This window comes from Hippoglossus hippoglossus, chromosome 11 (genome assembly GCF_009819705.1).
Source record: "Hippoglossus hippoglossus isolate fHipHip1 chromosome 11, fHipHip1.pri, whole genome shotgun sequence".
Lineage (NCBI taxonomy): Eukaryota > Metazoa > Chordata > Actinopteri > Pleuronectiformes > Pleuronectidae > Hippoglossus > Hippoglossus hippoglossus.
This window is the reverse complement of record NC_047161.1, coordinates 7,372,468-7,397,241: the sequence shown is the minus strand read 5'-3', so window position 1 is coordinate 7,397,241 and position 24,774 is coordinate 7,372,468. Positions and strand designations below refer to the sequence as shown.

Sequence of the window (24,774 nt, the reverse complement as noted above, 5' to 3'; positions counted from 1 at the left end):
TAAAAAAAATGAGGATTGGACATATCCACTGGAGGCAGCGGCTGATTGGATTGGGAGTGAGTAGCTGTTACTGAAAAGCAACATATAGAAAACAAATGCTGAGTCACAGAAACAAGGGACAATTTTATTTAAGGGTTTGTTTAAGAAAGTTTATTTTAAAGCTGTCTCTGGGGTGGTCCAACACTGACCGGGTCTGAGGGGACATTTTATCTACGTTTCTGTTTAAATACCTGACTCAGTGAGTGAAGAAGAGTGGGGGGGGGGGGGGCCTTAGAGAAAGAGAAAGAAGAAGAGCGGGTAGAAAAAGAGATGGAGAGGAAAACACAGACATTCATTTGAACACAGATATTAGGTGGAGAGAAGCAGCACCTCATAAACCACAGTAACGTAAACAGCTGGAGAGGTGGTCGCCACTCTGCAGCATGTGTGTGCGTGTGTGTGTGTGTGTGTGTTTTTTTCTGACATAAGCTACATTTGGGGACAGGATTCATTCTAATAACCTTTTAACTGGGGACAAAATGTGGTCTTTGGGTCAGTGACTGTAATGTTAGGTTAGACAAGTAGTATGGTTAACGTTACAGTAAACCTCCAGGATATCAATGTAAGTGAATGTAATGTGTGTGTGTGTGTGTGTCTGCGTCTGTGTACAGTACCTGCACATGTTACTATGTCAAACAATTCAAGTAATAGGCTTGTGGACTTTTGATTTATTCCCCCCTCTGTTTGCGATACCGGCACTAAAGTGCCTGGTGAATGTTTGATCGACTGTTTCTCATGCTTGTTCAAATATTTGAAACAACTGTCAGACCGTTCCTGGCCCGGCTTGTTGAAAGTGCTGCAGGCCGAGAGGAAGGATGTCCCACTTGATACTTTAGTGGGGGTTTAGAGGGTGAAGTGCAGACATATAGTCGTGTGTGGGTCGTCTATTTTTAGAGACTGGCTGTCATTGCATTTTGGGAATTTAAAGGGCAGTCCAACAATTTTATATGTAAAAGTTAGTTTATCCTGAGAAGCACATCAGGTGCTTGCACAGCCTGTTGAATCCGTTATATTGTAGAAGTCTCATGTGGTTGTGGTGGAGCTTTTTAATGTCTGAGGAAATATTGCTTCACTATCTTGGCGTGGACATTAAACATCGAGCCTGTGTCGCAAGATTTGGGGGAAGTTATCAAGTAGCTTCCAGAGAAGGGATTTAGAGTCTGGATATTTGTGCCTCTGCTGCATCAGTTTTTTTAAATTTTGTATCTGTGTCTCCATAACTTAACTGAATACACCTTAACTATATAAATATAAATAAACTAAATTGCCCTGGGTGGTGTATATGTCTTCCTCGGGTCCTCAGAGGCCCCAGAGATCTGGGAGTTTGAGGGTTTGTAGGTTTTGTTCAGGATCTTCTGTGCACACGACTACACTCTTCTGACTGTACCTGGAATCTGCTCCTAGTGTGTTGGGTCACAGTCACAAGTGCTCCTCTTACCAAGGGGACCAGGTGAGTCTCTGCCTTCCACATCTGTGCCAGTTGTTCTCGTCGATCCTTACTTCTTCCTGATGTTACGCTCACGATGCCACATGCATCACTGCCTTGTCGAGGTAGGTGGGTCAGGTCAGCTATTATATATATGTATAATGTATGCGTACATACACATGTACACATATACATGTGTTAACTACATTTTTTCAATTTGAAATTACATGTAGGCTAAATATAATATATGTATGTCTGTCTATCTATCTATCTATCTATCTATCTATCTATCTATCTATATGAACAGGTCTTTGTATTTAACTGTATTCTACCTCCAAGTTTAAATACTAATGTTTAATACTAATACTAATGAGTTTTAATTCAGGTTTCATTTATTAATTCATCTCTTTTTCAACTTGTTGAATGCGGCTCACGTTCCAGCATTATGTTGCTAAGGCAACCGGGGGTGGGTCACGGTTTTAGAGTCGACGTGAAAACGAGACCGAGCGATTCCGTTCCTTAGCAACAGTCAAATAACGGAGCGGGGCTTTCACTTCACGCCTCCGGTAACAGAACCGTGTGACCGTCACGAACTGAACTGACTCCGACGGTTCTTGTGCTTTTTTTATTAAGCCGGAGCTTCTGTGAATCTTCTGCAGCGGAACAGATTATTTAGTTCCCCACGGAGGCGGTAGCGTTGGGAACGGCCGGAAACCTAGACTGTAAACAAGAAGAGTTAGCATAGCAACAGTGGTGGTGGATCCAAACACGAGCACAGACCATGTTTAAGAACACGTTTCAGAGCGGGTTCCTCTCCATCTTGTACAGCATCGGCAGCAAACCTCTGCAGATCTGGGACAAAAAGGTGAGTGACACCCCTGAGGCGACCACCGACTTCCGTAGCATCACGTGCTAATGCTAACTAGCTGTTAGTGTTTTAAAGATTGATCATGTTTACAGTTCAGCATCATTTGTGGTGTAATATACGTCACGGATCCAGTGTCTCAGTGTTATTGTCAAGTTAATGTTATGTTATTGCTGTGAGTGAAGATATTCTGGTCCAGTAAAGGGAGGAAATTAAATTTGTTTCATATATTAGAATAAATAGTGAAACATGTTCTTTGTTTCAATTAAAACACTTGACAGGTTCAAAATGGATTCACAGTAACTTCGTCATCCTGTCAACATCTGAACTAGAGCCTGACTGAAACAGGATTTTAGTGACTGATATAATATGATCAGCTGATTGTCACATTAAAACACTACATTTAATCATAAAAAGGTTTTTATAGACCATGATATGAACTGAGCAGGATCTCTTTTACAGTTGAAAACAAACAAACGAGTCCTTTGCATTTCTTTATAGTTTTTTATTTTATTATCTGCAACAAACTCACATCTGTCCAGTTGAACGATGGTGATAGGGCTCTTTAACCAGAGAGAAATGCATGATCTCTGCTTATAAAACCATAAAATATCACATATTTCTGTGTTCTCAGGTGAGGAATGGGCACATCAAACGAATCACTGACAATGATATTCACTCCCTGGTGTTGGAAGTTGAAGGGACAAACGTCAGGTGAGTTTGTGTGTGTGTGTTAAACTCATCTCTCAGCTCAGGTCAACTTGTGTTAACACGCTTATTCTTATCCTGTCTCACCCTCTTACCTCTCTGACCCCTACAGCACCACCTACATCACGTGTCCCGCAGACCCAAAGAAGACACTGGGCATCAAGCTTCCTTTTCTGGTCATGATCATAAAGAACCTCAAAAAGTATTTCACTTTTGAGGTCCAGGTGGGGAAATCACACGTGTATTCCTTAAACCCAGGAATGATACATATTCTGAGTTTTGTTCCTCGTAGTGTTGGGATTCACGGTCACTCATTCTTTCTCCCCCATCTTTGCAACTCTCAGGTGTTGGATGATAAAAATGTCCGGCGACGTTTTCGGGCGAGTAACTATCAGAGCACAACACGAGTGAAGCCGTTCATCTGCACCATGCCCATGAGGCTGGATGATGGGTGGAATCAGATTCAGTTCAACCTTTCGGACTTCACCAGGAGGGCGTATGGAACGAATTATATCGAGACGCTGCGTGTACAGGTCAGTGCAGAGACAGAGGAGGACCGAGCTGTCTTCAGATGCTACTTCAACTGATGAGCCTGTTCTGTCGCTAATGTCTAATGTGTTTTTCTCTCAGATCCACGCAAACTGTCGCATTAGGAGGGTGTATTTCTCCGACAGACTGTACTCTGAGGACGAACTCCCGGCAGAGTTTAAACTTTATCTGCCCGTCCAGAATCAGAAGGCCAAGGTGAGACATGCCCCTCCACATGCAGTCAGATATCTGTACATGTGGTACAATGATCATATTTGATATTTGTCTAACACTCGTCTGTTTGTGTGTGTCTTGCAGCAGTAGACCTTCTCCACCTGCATCGCTCCCTGTGTGATGAAATTTGTAATATAGTAATTTTAGAGCTTGAGTTCTGAGTGATGTCTTGTGTTCTCTGCTCAATAAAGTTTTTTCAATTAATTGTTGTCAATTCATCCTTCTCCTAGTTTCTGCTGCAGTTCTCACGAGAACTCGTGATAGCGTAGCAACACTTATTTTACTAGTTAACATTAACGCTTTAGTTTTTTTCCACTGAGAACTTTAAGGCCCATGAATATGAACATTTTATAACACATCAATTGTATTTTTCCCATCTCCATCATCAGCAGAGAGCCAATATCACCCTGAACTTGAGATAAAACATCATTAATCATAATGGAAAACAATATTGGTCTAATGACAGTGCCCTGAGGAGTACCATGTCCCACCATATACTTTCCTGATTAACGAGTCCCAACTCTTACTTGAATAAACCATCAAATAAAAAGTCTGTGATCGAATTATACGTCCTACCTGTTATCCCTGCCATGTTTAATTTAATCACTTATCCCTCCTTCCAAACCATTTCATAAGACTTTTCTACATCCTAGTTTATTGGATTTTTAATCTTGCTCCAAACAAAGTAAAAGCCTTGGAAGGTAGGTTATCCTTTGATTAAGAACCTATAATCTGACCTTTTATCTTTGATGATGCAAATGCAGTTTGCACCTTGACTTCTATATTTTTGCTTTTTACTGAACTGAACTGGAACTTCTTTTAATCTCTGGCAGTGGAACGGATTTAGTCGCCCAGAGAAGCGGTAGCATTAGGAATGGAAATTTGATCTCCAACTGTTGTGCTAACTGTTGTTTAACAGTTAGCAATAGTAGTTTTCCAAACACAAACAGAAGATGTTTAAAAACACATTTCAGAGCGGATTGCTCTCCATCCTTTACAGCATCGGCAGCAAACCTCTGAAGATCTGGGAGAATCAGGTGACTGAGAGCCCTGAGCCGACCACTGGCTTCCTTAGCATGACGTGCTAATGCTAACTAGCCATTCGTGTTTGAGTCTTAATTTTTGATGTTTGATCTGTGGTGTAAATTGTAATGAAGTCAGTGTTCAGGCAGCTGACTGAGGTTGAAGTTGTAAAGTTTAAAGCAATTGTCAGATGTATGTGAGTGAAGCTAATCTGCCTCAGTAACAGACAAATGAAAAGTATTTGGTTTAAACTATATAACTTCAAACCTCAGTTTGAGAACAAGGGCTTTAACAAAACTTTAACAAAATATTACAGCCAGAATATATGAGCGTTGACAAACTGTATAACTGTGACACTAAAGATCCTCAAATATGTCCTTTGCACATCTGTCCTGCTGTTTCTTGTTGTTATACAGATATAATCTGCTGCAAACTAATATCTGTTGAATGATGGTGGTAGGGCTCTTTTACAAGAGAGAAACAGGTGAGTTCTCTAGACTAAACCATAAAATGTCATATTTCTATGTTAATAGGTGAAAAATGGCCACGTCGAGAGAATCACGGACAATGATATTCACTCCCTAGTGTTGGAAGTTGAAGGGCTAAACGTCAGGTGAGTTTGTGTGTGTTAGACTCATCCCTCAGCTCAGGTCAAGTTGTGTTAAAACACTCATCCTCCTCTTGTCTCACCCTTTAACCTCTCTGACCCCTACAGCACCACCTACATCACGTGTCCTGCAGAACCAAAGAGCACACTGGGCATCAAGCTTCCTTTTCTGGTCATGATCATAAAGAACCTCAAAAAGTATTTCACTTTTGAGGTCCAGGTGGGGAAATCACACGTGTATTCCTTAAAGGTTCAGTGTGCGATTTATGTGAAAGGGATCTATTGACAGAAATTGAATCTAAAATAATCCTAATGATGTTTTCACTAGTGTGTGATCTTCTATATTGTACAATTAGGTTTTTTTCTTGACTCTAAAATGGGCCCTTTGTATTTGAATACTTTATATTTACATTGGGAGAGGGTGAAGTGAGGGGTATTCAGCTGCAACATGCAACTTCACCACTAGATGTCACTAGATCCTACACACTGAACCTTTAAACCCAGGAATGATGTTTTACCCTGGGGTTTGTTCTTTATGGTGTCAGGAGTCCTTCTGACTCATTCATACTTTCTCCCCCATATTTGCAACTCTCAGGTGTTGGATGATCACAATGTCCGGCGGCGTTTTCGGGCGAGTAACTATCGGACCTCAACACATGTGGCGCCGTTCATCTGCACCATGCCCCTGGACCTGGATGAGGGGTGGAATCAGATTCAGTTCAACCTTTCGGACTTCACCGGGAGGGCGTATGGAACGAAGTATGTCGAGACGCAGCGTGTACAGGTCAGTGCAGACAGAGTTCTTTTTAAATATTTATGACTGTATTGTCTTTCTGTTGCTAATGTCTAATGTGTTTTTCTCTCAGATCCACGCAAACTGTCGCATTAGGAGGGTGTATTTCTCTGACAGACTGTACTCTGAGGACGAACTCCCGGCAGAGTTTAAACTTAATGTCAAAAATACGAAGGCCAAGGTGAGACATGCACCTCCACACACAGACAAATATCTCTACGGTCGTTACTCATGCAGATATTTGATGTTTGTCTAATACCCGTCTGTTTGTGTGTTTCCTTCTTGCAGCAGTAGACCTTCTCCACCTCTCGTTACCTCTGTTCTTCTTCTTCTACGTGCTCCATTCTCCTCCTTCTGATGAAATTCAACACTTTGCAGTGCTATGAGTTTTGAGTGCTGTCTTGTGTTGCTCTCTGTACAGACACGTATTTTCTGGACTCACTTTCTGTTACAGTTTTCAATGCATTGTTGTTAAATGTGAATATTTTTGGCAATAGAAACAAAGAAAGCAAGGCAGAGTTAAAAGTAAAGAATGTAAAATAAATACACTTGTACTGCATAGCTGGGTTTGTCTCAGTGTTTGTGCCATAACTGCTTGGGCCAACCTTACAGTATCATATCGAACTTATAAAGTCTGGTATCGCCCATTTCTAACTTCAACTGATGGGACTGTAAAATCTTTATAGTAAATGTTTAATGTTGTAAGGTCCCTGCACAATGTTATGTGAATCAACTTGCAGAAATACTGATACTGTGTAAATTGCTGACTGTGAAATGAGTGCTTTTCCATATTTAAAAATATGTCAAAATAAATATATTTGACCCTTTGTAATAGTGTAATATTGGAGCTACGAATTTTGGTTGAGCAGGGTGTGCTTCTGGTCACTTTACCACAGTACCAGCAGGGGGTCCCAAATATTTTCAGGAAGTTTGGACCTGGATTTGTGGGGATACTGGCAGTGGCAGGGAGTGTTTTCGGTGGCATGAGAGTACATTTCTTTATGGTTTTGGTTTTTGACTTCTGAGCTGTGTGTATGTCACCAAATCCCTACACATATTATCTTAATTACCATCTTATTGTTTAATATATAGCACCATGCAACCAACTCACAGCCAGTGTTAGCAAGGCTTGTGAAAAACTCCACACAGCGGGTTAGTTGGAACATGGTGTTAGAAGTAAGACGCTGTCTTGTCAATATTTATATATATTTTGATATGTGGATATACTCCAATAAAAGACCTATATAGACTTCTATCCATTCATCCATGATATAAATCGAAATATTTGTCCAAATAGATGGATAATAGATAATAGATATTGACACATATATATTTATTCATTAAGATATCCCTTTGTGTTATTCTATTTGCCTGAAATGCACCGTTATTGTCTTTGAATGTATTGTTTTTTTGTTGATACTTTTAACTGAAATCCAAAGTGAAACAAAGCTATATGTTTTGGGAATTGAAGTAATTTTGATGCCTTTTTATATGAAATTATTTGTTTTGTTGTGTTACAGATTAAGTTTCCGTTGCCATATAATATGCTAATATGCTAACCTTTCCCCATATGTGATGTCATTGATATTGGCCTATAGTTCATTACCTGAGGTTTTTGCCTATAGTTCATTTCCTATAGTTCATTTCCTATAGTTCATTGGATTTGTTTAATCTTCTTCTTCTTCTTGCTCTAAACATAGAAAAAGCTAAAGAAGATGGGTTGTCCTTTGATGTAGAACCTATGATCGGACCTTTTACCTTTATGAATGAAGATGCAGTTATACACTTTAATGTTGGTTGCCACCCGCCAATAAACCCGGCATCAAACAGACGCAGATTTAGCCCTCCGAGGAAATTTGATCTATAAACAATAGTTAGCAATAGTAGTTTTCCAAACACAAACACAGAAGATGTTTAAAAGCACGTTTCAGAGCGGATTCCTCTCCATCCTTTACAGCATCGGCAGCAAACCTCTGAAGATCTGGGACAAACAGGTGATTGAGAGCCTTGAGCCGACCTCTGGCTTCCCTAGCATAACGTGCTACTGCTAACTAGCTGTTCGTGTTTGGGTCTTAATTTTTGATGTCTGATCTGTGGTGTAAAATGTAATGAAGTCAGTGTTCAGGCAGCTGACTGAGGTTGAAGTTGTAAAGTTTAAAGCAATTGTCAGATGTATGTGAGTGAAGCTAATCTGCCTCAGTCACAGACAAAAATAAAAATACATTTGATTGAAACTTTATAATTTAAACCTCAGTTTGAGAACAAAACCTTAACAAAATGCTTTAGCCAGAAGGCCCCTGTAAACATAGTAGGGTACACGGAGGGCCAGAAGGCACAGTTGTAAAGCCAATAATATTATTATCAATAAATAATAATAACAAAAATAATGATTATGAAAATATCATTTTTTAAAGACAATTTACAGTCAAATGACAACACTTTAAAGATTTAAAATGCAACGACAATATCTTCATCATATGACTGACTCCACCCAGATCAGCATCTGAACTGTAGCCCGACTGATAATTAACATAATACAATAAATGTTAAATATTTTAATAGATTATTTTTTGAACTACGAAAGTTGTTAGTTCTCTCTGGCTGACAAACTGTATAAGTGTGACACTAAAGATCCTCAAATATGTCCTTTGCACATCTGTCCTGCTGTTTCTTGTTGTTATACAGATACAATCTGCTGCAAACTAATATCTGTTGAATGATGGTGGTAGGGCTCTTTTACAAGAGAGAAACAGGTGAGTTCTCTATATTAAACCATAAAATGTCATATATTTCTATGTTCATAGGTGAAAAATGGCCACGTCGAGAGAATCACGGACAAGGACATTAACTCTTCGGTGTTGGAAGTTGAAGGGCTGAACGTCAGGTGAGTTTGTGTGTGTTAGACTCATCCCTCAGCTCAGGTCAAGTTGTGTAAACACACTTACTGTATCTTCCCTTGTCTCACCCTTTAACCTCTCTGACCCCTACAGCACCACATTCATCACGTGTCCCGCAGAACCAAAGAGCACACTGGGCATCAAGCTTCCTTTTCTGGTCATGATCATAAAGAACCTCAAAAAGTATTTCACTTTTGAGGTCCAGGTGGGGAAATCACACGTGTATTCCTTAAAGGTTCAGTGTGCGATTTATGTGAAAGGGATCTATTGGCAGAAATTGAATCTAAAATAATCCTAATGATGTTTTCACTAGTGTGTGATCTTCTATATTGTACAAATTGTTGTTTTCTTGACTCTAGAATGGGCCCTTTGTATTTAAATACTTATATTTACATTGGGAGTGAGTCTTCTCTATGGAGGACACCATGTTTTTTACAGTAGCCCAAACTAGAGGTTGAGGTGAGGGGTATTCAGCTGCAACATGCAACTTCACCACTAGATGTCACTAAATTCTACACACTGAACCTTTAAACCCAGGAATGATGTTTTACCCTGGGTTTTGTTCTTTATGGTGTCAGGAGTCCTTCTGACTCATTCATACTTTCTCCCCCATATTTGCAACTCTCAGGTGTTGGATGATCATAATGTCCGGCGGCGTTTTCGGGCGAGTAACTATCGGACCTCAACACATGTGGCGCCGTTCATCTGCACCATGCCCCTGAAGCTGGATGAGGGGTGGAATCAGATTCAGTTCAACCTTGCGGACTTCACCGGGAGGGCGTATGGAACGAATTACGTCGAGACGCAGCGTGTACAGGTCAGTGCAGACAGTGGAACAAGCTGTCTTCAGATGCTACTTCAACTGATGAGCCTGTAAAATCTTCCAATTAAATATTTATGACTGTATTGTCTTTCTGTTGCTAATGTCTAAAGTGTTTTTCTCTCAGATCCACGCAAACTGTCGCATTAGGAGGGTGTATTTCTCTGACAGACTGTACTCCGAGGACGAACTCCCGGCAGAGTTCAAACTTAATGTCAAAAATACGAAGGCCAAGGTGAGACATGCACCTCCACGCACAGACAAATATCTCTCCGGTCGTTACTCATGCAGATATTTGATGTTTGATGTCTAATACCCGTCTGTTTGTGTGTTTCTTTCTTGCAGCAGTAGACCTTCTCCACCTCTCGTTACCTCTGTTCTTCTTCTACCTGCTCCATTCTCCTCCGGACTCACTTTCCGTTACAGTTTTCAATGCATTGTTGATAAATGATAATAGCACCTGATATTTTTGGCAATAGAAACAAAGACAAATAGACAAGTTCATTCATCAAATATAAACGATCTTTATCCAATAACTTAAAAAAAAAAGCCGTGGAAATTATTCTCATTCCCAAAACATATAATCTTTGTTTCACTTTGGATTTCAGTTAAATGTATCAAGAAATAAACAATACATTCCAAGACAAGAACTGGGTTCATTCCAGGCAAATAAAATAACACAAAAAGGCAATCTTGTTAGAATTTTGATAACCACACCTCAAAGGACATTTGTTATGTTAAACTCAGCTCAGTATTTCCATTGACAAGAAATCTCATGAAAAACTAAAAGCAAGGCAGAGTTAAAAGTAAACAACTCAGGAAATACATTTTCCATATGAGGGTCATGCAAATAAAAATAATAATTTATTCCATATTGCTACTGTAAATTTGAGTCTGTTTACCAAATAATGTCAATTTAACTGAGATGGAAAATTTCTAGTAAAGTTAAATTTAAGAGCTGTCAGACATTTCCCAGTATATTTTTCACTCTTGATTATTTCTTTCCTCCCAATTAACAAGAATGCACTGAGCCATGTGATTTGTATTATGTGGAAAAGCCTCCCAGACGGCAGCTTATTAATACAGAACTCCAAAGACTGAACAAATCTCCTGCACTCACTGCTGCTCACAGAACATACACTCAATCACATGTTGGTAGAAGTGGCTCAGACTTAGAAGATATTAAAGCTGCCATTTGTGCACTGAAATACCAATAATATGATTTATAGATTTACACACAACTCTTCAAAAAAAAAAAAATCCATCAGAATAACATCTAGTCGGAAATAAAGATTTGAAAAAGGTTCGTATTGCTAAAGGGTTTGAATAAACGTGGAGCAGAATTTGAAGTAAGGACGAGAAGCTTTAAGCAGCTTTAACCAAATACTTCAACACACCATACATACAAATGCATTGTGAATCGGCTACAGAGAAAAAATGTCTTTCCTTTTGAAGTATTTGGCTTCTTCGTTGTTTCTACAATAAACTGTTGGTCAATATATTTTTTTCGATCTGGTTTTAAAGCGACAGGCACTTATAATTTTCAACAAGGAATGTGAACAGTGTTTTTTCGACGAGGGAAAAACATGGGAAACATTTTCAGAAAATTAAAAGTCTGATTTTAAAATGTACACTCAGATCTCACTTAGTGTTTAACAGATTAAAATGTTAAATTAAATAACACTACACCTTTATCAACCTTTATGTGGCAATATTCAGATTGGCAACGATGTCAGGCTCTAGTATCTTTAGCTGTAAGATCAACTCAAGGAAGAAAATCAACTATATATGTTTACTTAAAACAAACTGAATTAATAAAAAACAAAACCTCATCTAGGATGGTACAGAACAAACAATTATATTAAAACAACATATTTTCCTCAGACCAACCAATAACATGTATAGAAATCTATTGCTTTAACAGCATGCATCTCTTTAAAGTGCAAAAAAACATCCATTGGTTCAGATCAGTAAAATCAAAACTGCATAATTCACATTTAACAAAAGACATAAATAATAAGCTGAAGATGGCACAATACAACTGCAGTCGCATCAACAAATAAAATCACACAAAGTATAAAATAAAATATTTGGCACATAAAATCCGATCATGCCGAGGTGTATAACACATGTAGCATGTTACACAAAAACCTTTTATAAACCTTTTTTTTGGTAATTGGGTCCTTTCTTCACATTTTCTTGCAAATCTTTTCAATATAAATATCTGTGATACTTGACAACTGCATTGGATCGAAGAGCGGGATGTGTGTGTGTATGTGTATATATATATTCGCACATATATACACAGATTTAATGTAAAAACTCTGACTGTCGTCATTGTTAAAAGCCGAGTCAGGACGACCACCAATATCTGCCACTTGGGGGAAAAAGTAGAAAAACACATTTGCTTCTGTTTTTGATAAAATCATACGTGGGATCAATTCCAATAACAGAAATACAAATGTCTTTTCACTTTAAGTTCAAAGTTTAAACATCCTGATGACAGCTGGTGGGGATGGTGGTTTTTTATTACACTGGAGGCTGACCACCACATTGTCACACCAAAGTGGAGCAGAGCATGTGTGCATTGATCCGGTACTATGTGCTGCTGCTGTAATGAATGACGTAGTAGTCATGGACATACATCAACACAGCGACAGGCTGGCCAATGATGAGGGAGATCCACACGGCGGCGTTTCCATAGATTCCATTTAGGAAGCGACCCACAAACCAAGCCAGAGGAACCTGCAGAGGTCAAAGCTGAGAGGTCAAAATGAGCTCGTGTACAGGTTTGTGTAAACGTGTGCGGGAGGGTAAGGGATGGAGTGCTGAGGAGAGAAGGTGAACAACAGATATTGGGGACAGTTCAACGTGTCTCACCTGAGCCATCATTCCCATAAAGGCCCAAAGTCTGAACATCTTCAGAGGAACACTCATCAGGTACTGAAGAGGAAAGACAAGGATTTTTATCATAACAAGTCATTTGTGTATTAAAATGTAGGATTATGGATAAAAAAGTTGCACAATCAAAACTCTAATACAATCTTTTTATTTTTTACGCTTTAGGAGTAAATAGATGCATTTTCATTCAGGAGGAAGGAACTTTAAGGAAGTCGGTTACATTTAAATGTACACATCAGTCATGTTAAATTACATTAATGACACAATTTTCTCAGTTGCTACTGATTTAAACAATTCTCCACAACAGACACTTTAATGCACGGATATTAAGTACAGTATAAATAAATAGGAGGGATGTTGTTAGTGTTGTTGTGGATTTACCTCGTGGAAGAAGGCTGACACCAGGAAGACTGCGGTTTGAGCCAGAAACTTGTTGACCCCCTTCCTCAACATTGGCTTATAGAAGTGTCTGGAACACACAAAGATACACAGACCAGCTCATAAATCCTGCTGATCCTTATCTCTTCAATCTCGATGGCCTGTCACCACTGTGTGTATCCACTGTCTGGCTTTTTACTTCAAAGATAAGGTGCTGCAGAAAATCTATTGCAGCGACGGAGAACTTTAACCACAGAGGATAAAAGCCAAAACATCAATCAAGGTGTCAGTGTTGAAAAAATAAAACTGTGCTCACCTGAGACACCACTTGTGTACTGGGATGTTCCAGTTGGCCCAGAAGTAGGTGACAGTCTCAGAGTTCCTAAAATGAACAAGAAATGCACAGATTGAGAGCGAGCTCCCTATTTTAATACATGAGTGACAAATGGTTCGTGCACATGCATAATCGTTTGCATCTGCGCATTTAAGTTTAAGTTCTGCAAAAATAAATTTACCAAATTACTGACAAACGGAGCATGTGTGCCTGTTTTCATGTCTTGTATCTTAAAATGTATGAAAAGTGTTTGTATGTGAACAAATACTTTGACTGTACGGAATCTGTACTCACCACCAGTCCCTGTAGAACTCTCTGTCTCCAAACTGCATCAGCTCTGCCACAAAGTTCATAGATGAGTGGAAAAACCAATAGAAGAATATTAACCATATCAGATGGTTAGGGACCTGGGAGAGGACGAGGAGAGGGGGAGGAGAGGAAGAGGGAGAGGGAGAGGGAGAAGAGAGTGGGAGAAACAAGGGAAAGATGTGTGGGTGTGTTGCCATGTTGCTACTCGTATCAGATATACACATTTACTTTCCATTTTGACAGGTCAAGTGATGAAATAATAAACTGACTTTACATTGCACTCTTTTAGTCTTAACCACCACTTTAATCGCTTTACTCTACAAATCGCTTTCACAAATTCATACAGCGTCTCTCTATATCTCATATACTCCACACACACGTTCATTAGAAGACGCTCAACCTCCTGAGCCACATGTGTGAAGTGCTTGATTTACCTCAACATATGTTTCTTGTTTTTTAAAGTTATGAAAAGGTCATTGATGTTTGTCCCGTTCGACCCTGTGATGATACTCACTGCTAATTTCAACAGGCGCTCCACCATCCGGGAAAAGTCCATCTCCTGAGAGACACAAGAATATAACGTTATAAAGCGTCTTTATGTATTATTGTCGATACTGAGACGATTAAAATGACAGTATATGATTTCAATTTAGGCCAGAGGTTGTTAGCAGGGCTGCAGTAAAGGGGTATATATTAACAACATATAGGGGTTAAGTGTGTGTATATATAGTACTCACCTGGAACGGTTTCATTGAGTTCTGTATAGTGGGAACCATCCACTGAAAGACACAAAATTCATGTTGTTTAAATGTGAAAAGACTTTGATTCAAGTAGTTTGTATCGTTTTTATATTTATATGTCATTGTTTTGCTGATGATATGATTTGCTATCTTTGCAATTATATTTCATTTTGTGAAGCATCTTGTTCCTCTGGTTTGGAAAGCTGCTTCAGGAATAAAGTTTGTTTGAAAAAAGTTTTATTGTGTGTGTGTGTGTGGTGTAAATTCTGAATGACTGTCTGTGTTGTGTGTTATAAATAAATATTGTACATACCTGCTGTATCAATCCCACCAACAGCTGTATGAAGAAAAGCTGCAAGAAAGAGCGAGTTATGATTGAAACAAAACATGCATGCAAGTCGGTTCGTATTGTATCGTTAACTGTGCTGGTGTGTGTGTGTGTGTGTGTGTGTGTGTGTGTGTGTGTGTGTGTGTGTGTGTGTGTGTGTGTGTGTGTGTGTGTTCCCTCTCACCATTTCAAAAAGTCTCCTCATCAGGAACCTCTTACGTATTCGTGGTGACCGTGGGAAGTTGAGCTGGTAGCAGAGAGTCGGGGCAAACACAAAGTAGTACATGTCTGAAAACAAAGAAATAGAGTATTAATAATGTTCATTATTGAAATGTTTCATTATAAACTGTGCACTTCATGTGTGTGCAGGCGTCATGGCGTCACCTCTGTGGGTGAGGTTGCCTGGGTAGGAGACATGAGTGTGAACTGCTGAGCCATTGGACTGAGCCACAGACGGACCTGAGAAACACACAAATACAGACTGTAACAAACTGCAGGTCTCTCTTATGAGATAATTCTCTATTGACTCTCATATTTTTCTACAGTTGTTCCTGAAAAATTAAAATGGAATTTTAAGGGCTACTCATGCGATGTCTAGACAGAAAGTCATCATGTTGCATTCATATTCAAGATTTTAAATAACGTCAAAATACAAACGGTGTTAAAGCTGTTAAAGACAGATATTAACTATCTGTATCTATTTGAAACTTTGTGTTTGGGCCCAAAACCTGAAGTTTACCACTAGGTGGTAGTAACAGTACAGAAAAGTCAAAGTCAAAATCAACATCCTGGTCAGTGTGAATCCTTTCTTTGATTTATTCACAAGATCATGAGCAGTTTCTAGGCCTTGGTCGAGAAGATTCAACATTTGCTGCATGTGTGTGTGTGTGTGTGTTTGTACTTACATGAGTAGGATCGTGTCAGTTTTTTGGCTTTGGCTTGTCTGATTTCTCTACACCACCTGTTGGTGTCTTGGTAGGAGTACAGCTTGAGAAGCAGCACTGTGTAAACACCTAGGGACAGGACGCCACCCACTGACACGTGTACACACACACACACACACACACACACACACACACACACACACACACACACACACACACACACACACACACACACACACACGCACACAGCTATTGACTAAGAGCAATACAATATAGATGAAAGGGCATCACTTTACATCTCTTATCATTTGATTGTCATTTCTGAAGCAACTGACACATATTTTTGACTGAGCATCAAAATATGCACATTAACACTCTTGTTAAAGGTGCTTTACATGTATATGTCATATAATAAATCTCCTGTATCTATTTATATGTACCTGGGGTAATGGAGGTCACAGAGAGCACTGTGGCTGAAGGGACGATCAACAAAGACATCAGGTTAAAAATGTGAATGATCAGTCCTGTTGTTTTGGAGATGGTGCCCTGAAAAGATGAAAGAAGGAGTCGATCAAGGAGTGAAAATCTAAGTTTCTCGACTGTGCAACACAAGGACTCATACTTCTTTCAAATAAAACACAGCGTCCGTTTTATAATCTAATCTGGATCAGCAGTGTTGTTCTTATCAAGGTTAAGAGCAGGTATAAAAAGGGCAGGTGCTGGAATGGGGAATTTAAATAGTTGACTTAAGGAAAGTGTTAAGATCCTGTTTCTAACAAACATCCTAAATGGGAGATACACGACTGACAAAGTTAAAAACAAGCCTACACATTCTCTTACAGCTCATCTGACAGTGCAGACGTAATTTTGAGAAAATCCTTGAACAAATATTAATATAACGCCAACGTTTGGTCTTCTGAAGACAAACAAAGGTGGAGTCAAGGTTTACAGCATTTTTATCAGCAGAGTTCAAAAAGAAGAAACATGTTTGTGAATTGGAGAAATAATTCAACTTTGCCGAAATTTGATCACAGGATGTCAATAAATGTTTTTGTCCAATATGCAAATAAAGTATGAAAATCCCTGTGGAGACTCACCACAGCCAGACGTCTCTCTGTGTACAGGGCGACTAAGATGCACACATTTGATGCTGAAACACAGAACATAGAATCTTTTACATTTTTTTACTACAGCAACACAAACTGATGATGTTAAGTTTATTTCATTGCATCAGACCATACTATATTAGCTGAGGAAATAATGTCAGGGGTCAACCCTCTGTTAGCAGGTAAAAGGTCAAATAATCTGTTCTGTCGTACACAGGGAACAATGTTAATCTGATTAACTAGATGTAAAGGTGATAAAGACACAGCACTTGTTTGGTCAGTTCAACATGAACAGGCTCAAAGTCATTCACAATATATTTACATAATATTGATGTAGTAAAATATAAGGTCTGTACCAATGATCAGGCAAGCTGCTGGCCAGCTATAGGGGTCCTTTAAGAAGAGAGACACCACCTGGATAGGGTCGACCAAGATGCCATACCTGGATGAGGAGAGAGAGAATTGAAGTTATTGATCCCACAAGGCATAATTAAAAAAATGCTACTGTCAGAATAAGTCTTGAGGGGTTCAGATAAATGTATATTATTAAATTGTTATGTTGTGTGTAGGTACGAGTTTGGTGGAGTCAGGGAATGCTTCAGCTGAGTACTCACTTTATAATGTTCTCCAAGAAGAGACGTGCATTACTCAGCACCTGGAGGAGAGGACACAAGAGCCACAAGAGAATCAATCACAGTCACAACTACAATCATACGAGATACATTTTAAATATAATTACCCCCCCACCCCCCCTGCCAACCGGTGCAGTTGCAGACTTGAGATATCAAAAACATTTTTGTGAGCTTTAGAGGTCACAGTGACCTTTGACCTTTGTGCCAGATGTTATGAAATTCACTACGGTTGTTCCTGATGTATCATGTCAACAACTAAATGAGGTCACTGTGACCTTCGACCACGAAAATATTATCAGTTTATCTTTTAGTACAAGTGAACTTTAATAGCACATTTGAAGAAATTCTCTTATTGGAGGCATTCCCATAATATTTGTTTAATAGAGAAAAATATTGAATATATTTATTTATATTTTATAATATATTTATTTGTTAAAAAAACATTTTGCACGGTTAATGTGCTGCCTTTGCTTTTTAATTTTTAGCCGTCTATAGGTATATAACATGCTTGAGTGTAAGGTTGTCATGTAAGTGTCCATTCCCTGAATCTGGCCTTTGTTTACAGGCTAAAAATACTTAGTGATAAATCTGGCTGATCATTTTCTTTGCACACAGCTCAGCTCATGATTAATCTGCAGATTTAAATGTCTTGAACAGGAATAGGAACGGTCTGGTGCCTTTCAACAGTTAAAACGTGGAAGAAAGCGTCTGGAGAGTGGGACACTTGCAGTATAAAAGCTACACGCTGAGACGTGTCTGTTTGTGTCTGATATGAAGATCAGATGAGCTTCCTGCCTAAACTTAGCCACACGTTCCTGTAACCATCAAACCTCGATTCCTGTTCCAACCTGCTGCTGCTCCCTCTGCTGAAAAGTTTATTATTATATTATGTTTTATAGTTCAAGGTCCGGGGTCCAGCTTTATCTCAGTCATCAATTATCTGAGCTCACACTGATCTGCACTCAACATACAGAGAGGCAACATGCATGTGTATAGTATATACACATTTCTGAGATCATTTTTATGGCAGTAAGGTTTATGAGTTTAAGACACAGTCCAGATAATGACGACAGTGATACATGAGAAGGTTGTTGTTACACACTCGTCTGCCAAGGCTCCGCAGCGATGTGATTTTTAATCCAACTATGAATGTCGCCTGAACCACTGAGCGTAACCTTCAGTGTGGACACGAGAACAACGTCACATATAACATTGCAAAGTCCAACTGTGCAACATTGAAAATGGCAAAATTGTGCCTGTTCTCTCATCCCCGTCCACAGGAAGGTCAGAGTTCAAAGTTCAGAGCAGCACACAGGGAGTTGGCAGGAGTTCAGTTTCTTGCTCAAAGACACGTCTGCAGGGGGTAAATGAAGTGAACCCAGGCTGTAGAAGCATTTCTGTCCAGTTTTAAACTATTAGCTGCAGTTAAGAAAGCTGTATGAAATTATTTAAAAGTCAGTATTATCCATTGTATTTATAAAACTGTTGTTTACGTAGGTTCCTTTGTGTTCAGAAATATAAACTTAACATGCACAGAGACAACTGTGACTTGCGTGCTTGGTTTTAGTTCAAATCTCAATCTATTAATTATTTCAAAAAGGGTTAGGGTTAGGGTAAGTCATTTCTTCCAGCATAAAAAGCAAAGTTCAACATCTTTTCCCATATAAATCGCTTGATTTTTAAACCAATAATAATCCAGTTATAAAAATTCAACATATATATGCACATGCCATGAATATCATCTGTGAATATACAACTGCACTGATATGATTGTGTCAATCAAAAGTTTTACATTCTGTTAAAGGTTTTCATAACCAATCAGTCATTTAGACTCATGATCGAAAATATATTGTAGAAAGACCAAGAGAACAAACAATTCATTTTCACATCGTCCGCTTTAAGTGTCTTGTTTCATGCTCTGAAACTGATTTGCAGCTGGCTGTGTGAAGTTTTTGCTTTGCTCTTGTCTGGCCCTGTCAGCCTGAGGTCATTTCAGCTCGACACATGGTCCATTTGGCCGAACACCAGAAGGATCAGTGATATGAAGCTGCAGAAGCACCAGTGGTTTACATCCTGGGAGGATTTATTTCTTACCGAGGATCAACACCGTGTCGTATTCCAAATATCTGCTAATCTAGGTAAAACTGAACCATGTGCAGCTCTTGTAGATATGAAGGGATCATTCTAAGCAAATGAAAATACAATGCTTCTCAATTTCAATGATTATACACTAATGAAAAGATAATGATGGATATTATAAATTTAATTTCTGCCAGTAGATCCCTCAGATCAGGTTTAAGTCACTTATAAATTCCCTCGTTAACACGTGGAAAAATCCCAGAGGCACAAAGCCGGAGTTTCTATTTCTTACACTCTAACGTTGTGTATTAATTGTAACCATGAGTAATATCTGTAAATATTCAGGCTGTAAAGAAGAAGGAGTTTAAATATCACGACTAATCTCTTAGACATGCACTTGTGGGGCTGACATTCTGGTCCTGCTTATCAAGGACAAATTGCACATGCAAGCTTTAATCGTGTTCACACACTCACACACCCACACAGACCCAGAAACACAAGACCCAGTGGTTCCACCTCATGCTCTTGCGTCTATTCCCAAAACTGTCTGACCCAGGCCCCTAGTGGCCACAGAGGGGAGAATGTGGTCGTCACAGACATATAAACTTTCAAAGCTGAGATTAATCCTGTCAGAAAGCTGCAAAGTGAGGCTTGATTCAAATAAAATCACCCAAAATATATTGCAAACACACATCCACAAGTTCACAACATGCAGACAGTAAGCTGCTCTATTTATAGTCGGATCCATTTCAAATTCAGTAGGATTGCAGCTAACAGGATATTTGGGCCTATTAAATTAACTGGCACACACACATGCACGTCTCTCTGTAGTTGTGAGGACACTCATTAACATAATGCATTCCTTGGCCCCTAACCTAGTTCTAACCCTAAGCCTAAAACCAAGTCTTAACCCTCAAACAGCCCATTGAATTTGGGAGGACCAGCTGAAATGTCCTCACAATGATTGTATTGAACCAAAATTGGCCCTCAAAACTACAGATAGACACACACAAACACACACAAACACACACAGACACACACACAGTCACTGGAACAGGGCAGACAGTTTATATCTCTGAGGAAGGCCTTATTGTCCTTAAGTGACCTCAGCCCCGGACACATGAGTGTTGCAACTTCATCTGAGACTGTGGGATTCTGCATCTGACGCAAGATTGAAGCACCCAAAATCAGAATCTCACTTCTCATGGAGTCTACAGTACATCCTGAAGCTCACCTATTTCCCTTTGCATCTGCAACAGCGTGACTGCATATGTGAAGGAGCTATTTTTGGTTTATTTTCTTGTCATTTGGAGTGAGCAGCTTTTCTCTCATTTTCTGATGCTGCTTGTAAGAGATTCCTCTGAGCTTGTTACAGCAAATATTTGTGAGCATGAACTGTAGTGGATTGTAATTCACCCTTGATACACACGCAGGAGACAATTCAGTTCATCTGAGATCATGCTGAAGCTCATCAACCCCATTGATCTGAATTGTAGAAATGAAAATTTCCAGGTAACCCAAACTGACCCCGAAGCTGGAATATTGAGCAATATGTTAAGCAACCACCCATTTACATTTCAATATGGGAAATGTCAAACAAGGACAAAACAAAAGCAACTGCTGACTTACATATGTGGTTAATGTGCTGGTGTGAACCGTGACAACACAACAAAAGCAACTTATCAGACTCCTCACACTTAAACACACAGAGACACGCCACAAGCTTTCTGTGTCACAGAAAGTCACTGTAACAGGCTCAACTAATCCCGAGTCCCAGGAGGAAGTGGAGTTATACTGTCACTTTTGTGGTTAAAGCAGCCGCCCGAAGACGTCCTGCAAGTTCAAATGTGCTGTTGTGCGAAGCAGTGTTATATCCTGTGTGTTTTATTTGTGTCTCTGTCAGCAGGTTACTCAAAAACTACTGACCTGGTTTCCATGAAGTGGCATGACCCAAAGTGTGGCATGACCCAAAGAGGATCCCATTATATTCTGGAGCGGATCCAGGAATTCTTTCACTTTGCTCTAGCGGAGATTTAGTTGTCATCATTATTATTCCTTTCAAGTTTATAGACTGGTTTGGGCTCTTGTGTGAAAGTTGAAGAACCCAGAGAGTTAATTGTGGATTTAAACTCCTCTGTATTTTTTAAAGATATATTTTTGGGGGCATTTTACCTCTGTTGACAGTAGAAGCATGAATTGGGGAGGACAAGCAGCAAAAGGCCTGAGACGGGACGGAAACCAGCTGCAGGAGGAGTCAAGCCTCATTATGATTAGTTCCAGCATAATCTCATGGAAACAATAGTTTTCCTGATGACTTCTGGGTAGTTCCAGCTCTTTATCACCCTTCCTGCCTTTCGCATGGTGATGATCTCTGTGATTAAATCACTGTGCAAACTGGAAACTCTCAAACCTCAGCTAAGAAACACAAGACAGTTTGTTGAATGTTTTGCTGTTTAATATCTGAGGTATATGTGTACAGATAGATGTAAGAATCAATACAGATGTATGAGTCATTTCTAGTCTCATAAACACATAAACAATGTTCTGCCGTGTCAGGGTTTACATTGCTGATGGTGTGCTGTTTTGGAAGTCAAAGAACATGTTCCGGACTAAATGGACATATTACTCACCAGCATGACCACACACCAGTTGAGGATTCCCCTGTAGTTGCTGTAGCCACTGGCCGAGCTCAAGAGAGACTCCTGCAGGACGTGACAGCTGCAGGAAAACACAGAGCGGACAGTTTTTACAAAAGACTTCTGGGTTCCTGACCTTTGCATAATCACGACCTCAGGGATTAGATCACTGTGCAGATCAGTTAAGAAACACTGGACTGTTTGTTGAAATCACAAATACTTAGAAATACCACTGTGAAGAAACCAGACGCATTGATTTAAAATTGAAGTGGTTTGAATTTGAGGAGGCTGTATTATTCATATTTTATACACAACATTAATTCACCCAGAGAAGGTCAACTCATAAGTCACCATATCTTCGAATGTACATTCATAGTTCTGTAAAATATTTTAGTATAAATATTTTTTCTTTGGTTTCTTGTCCTTTTTATTAGTTGTATATTTTTTATACTTTGTGTGTTTTTCGAATTTTTGTGTTTCTGGTTTGATGCATTTACTTTAATTTACCTGACCGTCAAAAGGTCAATGAAGAAACCCCCAAACTGGATTATTAAGCAACTTGTGAAGCAACTTAGTCTATAACATTTTATTTGAAATGAATGAATCACACGATGTTGCAGCAGACAATGAAAAATTGTGAAAATTTAGGTGAAAGGTATTTTACAGTGTTAAAACTGAGGTTAGGCAATAACCTTTACACAACCATACGTGACCGAGAAGAAACAGAGAGGAGACTAACAATAAAGGAGAGGAGAGCAGGAAGGAAAGAACGTTATAGTAAGAAGGAGGGAGAATTCGAAAAGAAGTAAGAAGACCGAAATAATAGAAAGTCAGAGGGAAGAGCTGACGGGTTCATTGAGCAAGACCAGCAGCAGAACGTGCAGATAGAGACGTAGTCACAGTATTGCAAAAGCACATGCCATTGTTGTTTGTCAGTAAGTGTATAGTTCAGGAAGTGACACTACTCATCTAGAAGGAGAAAAGTCCAGTATTACTAGTAGTACTACAGCAGTAGTACTACAATCGCTTAATTTCTGCTTCTTGGTTGCAAGGAAATTCTTGTGCCAGATAAAGTCATAGCTTTAACAACAAAGAATAACATAACAATGTAACAATAGGCAAAGTATAAAAATATCAAGTGTAATGAGGAGTAAGAGGATCAGTGCCTTAATATATATATATACGAATATATGTAAGTTAAGCTAAAAAAACATACAAACATGAAGGAAAAACTACCAAAACTAGATAAAAATAAAATAGATGAAGTAGTATTGGAAAAGACAAATGAGAAGCAAATATTGCACATGATAATGACTCTAATATTGCAATACTGTACATGATAATAGTGGAGGTGATATCGCACATGAAATAATACAACTAATATTGCAAATTATATTAATATAATATAGTACATGATATTGGATATATAAATACACATGAAGTGTTATTGACGTGATATATGACATGAAGTAATGTTGCACATTCAGGGATATTGAAGTGATATTAGAAATGAAATGGTATTGAAGTGATATTACACATTCAGGGATATTGAAGTGATATTGCACATTAGCTTACAGCTCTTCCTTCTCTTTCCACGTGATACTAACCCTAAATCAAAAGCCACCATAGCTGCACTTGTCATGTTTAATCCCAGAGAAGCTAATTGGTGCCAGATCTGTGAAACCTGAGAAATGGAGGATAACTTGTTTTCCAATCACTGTTTACCTGAGTCTCTCGCTGATGTCCTCCGCTGCACTCGTCTCTTTCCTCGGGCTGTCGGGGAGCTGCTGCCGGGACACCTCTCTGCTGTCCCCCGCGTGTCCCTGCACCTCGTCCTCTGTTTTGGATTTAGCCGGATGCTGTCGAGGTTTCTCCCCCGCGTCGTGCAACTTGCTGCCGTTGGCTTGCCTCCCCGCCGCCGCCGCTCCGCCGCCGCCGGCAGCAGCAGCAGCAGCAGCACCGGAGATGGTCGTCCTCCTCCGGCGGGATACGGGCCCTCTCGCATCGGCTCTGTCGCTCATTCCTGTGGCTGTCGTCTCACATCTGCCCGCCTCTCATCGCTGCTCAACCTGATATGAAGCGTGTGCTGCGCGGGGAGAGCCGGTGAGTCAGCGGTGACTCCGCTGGAGGAGCTTCATCCGCTCAAGGTGCTGTTTGACAGCAGGGTTGCCAGGTTTGCACAAGTTCCGGATCTGCTTCACAATACTGGGATTTCCTGCTCATATCTTCGGCCATTGTAAAATCTAAACCCTACTTCACTAAATACACATTTATATTTATATATATTATAAATGTGTATATTGAGCTCATGGGCACAAGAAAAAAGTCGCTTTCAGATACTTATTACGGTGTATTTTCTTTACACTGGTAATGACGTCATTGTTGCAGGACTATGACGTGAAAACAACATTCTGCTGGTGGAAAATCCCACAATTAATTTAAAATCTTTATTTTACATTTAGTATTAATTCTCTTAAAGGGATAGTTCACCCAAAAATGAAAATTCA

At 39.4% G+C, this 24,774-nt stretch overlaps 4 protein-coding genes across 4 annotated transcripts; 3 read left to right on the top strand and 1 right to left on the bottom strand.

Moving 5' to 3' along the window:
• Positions 1–1,978: 1,978 nt before the first annotated feature.
• LOC117770871 (cilia- and flagella-associated protein 20) lies at positions 1,979–4,004 on the top strand. Its single transcript, XM_034600657.1, has 6 exons — positions 1,979–2,330; positions 2,965–3,044; positions 3,151–3,262; positions 3,383–3,571; positions 3,669–3,782; positions 3,885–4,004. The coding sequence occupies exons 1-6, from the start codon at positions 2,247–2,249 to the stop codon at positions 3,888–3,890; spliced, it is 585 nt and encodes a 194-aa protein (XP_034456548.1). The 5' UTR covers positions 1,979–2,246; the 3' UTR covers positions 3,891–4,004.
• A 749-nt stretch (positions 4,005–4,753) lies between these two features.
• On the top strand, positions 4,754–6,517 carry LOC117770672 (cilia- and flagella-associated protein 20-like). The gene is made up of 6 exons (XM_034600325.1): positions 4,754–4,837; positions 5,357–5,436; positions 5,539–5,650; positions 6,026–6,214; positions 6,297–6,404; positions 6,512–6,517. Exons 1-6 carry the CDS (start codon positions 4,754–4,756, stop codon positions 6,515–6,517), a joined length of 579 nt encoding a protein of 192 aa, XP_034456216.1.
• Positions 6,518–8,133: 1,616 nt separating this feature from the next.
• On the top strand, positions 8,134–10,253 carry LOC117770671 (cilia- and flagella-associated protein 20-like). Its single transcript, XM_034600324.1, has 5 exons — positions 8,134–8,217; positions 9,028–9,107; positions 9,214–9,325; positions 9,749–9,937; positions 10,068–10,253. The coding sequence occupies exons 1-5, from the start codon at positions 8,134–8,136 to the stop codon at positions 10,251–10,253; spliced, it is 651 nt and encodes a 216-aa protein (XP_034456215.1).
• A 191-nt stretch (positions 10,254–10,444) lies between these two features.
• dgat1a (diacylglycerol O-acyltransferase 1a) lies at positions 10,445–24,430 on the bottom strand. The gene is made up of 17 exons (XM_034600652.1): positions 23,993–24,430; positions 22,262–22,349; positions 17,535–17,575; positions 17,277–17,362; positions 16,912–16,964; positions 16,255–16,360; positions 15,836–15,964; positions 15,315–15,389; positions 15,115–15,218; positions 14,916–14,954; positions 14,600–14,641; positions 14,377–14,421; positions 13,848–13,960; positions 13,536–13,601; positions 13,223–13,310; positions 12,821–12,883; positions 10,445–12,685 (listed from the first exon to the last, which is right to left on the bottom strand). The coding sequence occupies exons 1-17, from the start codon at positions 24,286–24,288 to the stop codon at positions 12,539–12,541; spliced, it is 1,581 nt and encodes a 526-aa protein (XP_034456543.1). The 5' UTR covers positions 24,289–24,430; the 3' UTR covers positions 10,445–12,538.
• Between the last annotated feature and the right edge of the window lie 344 nt (positions 24,431–24,774).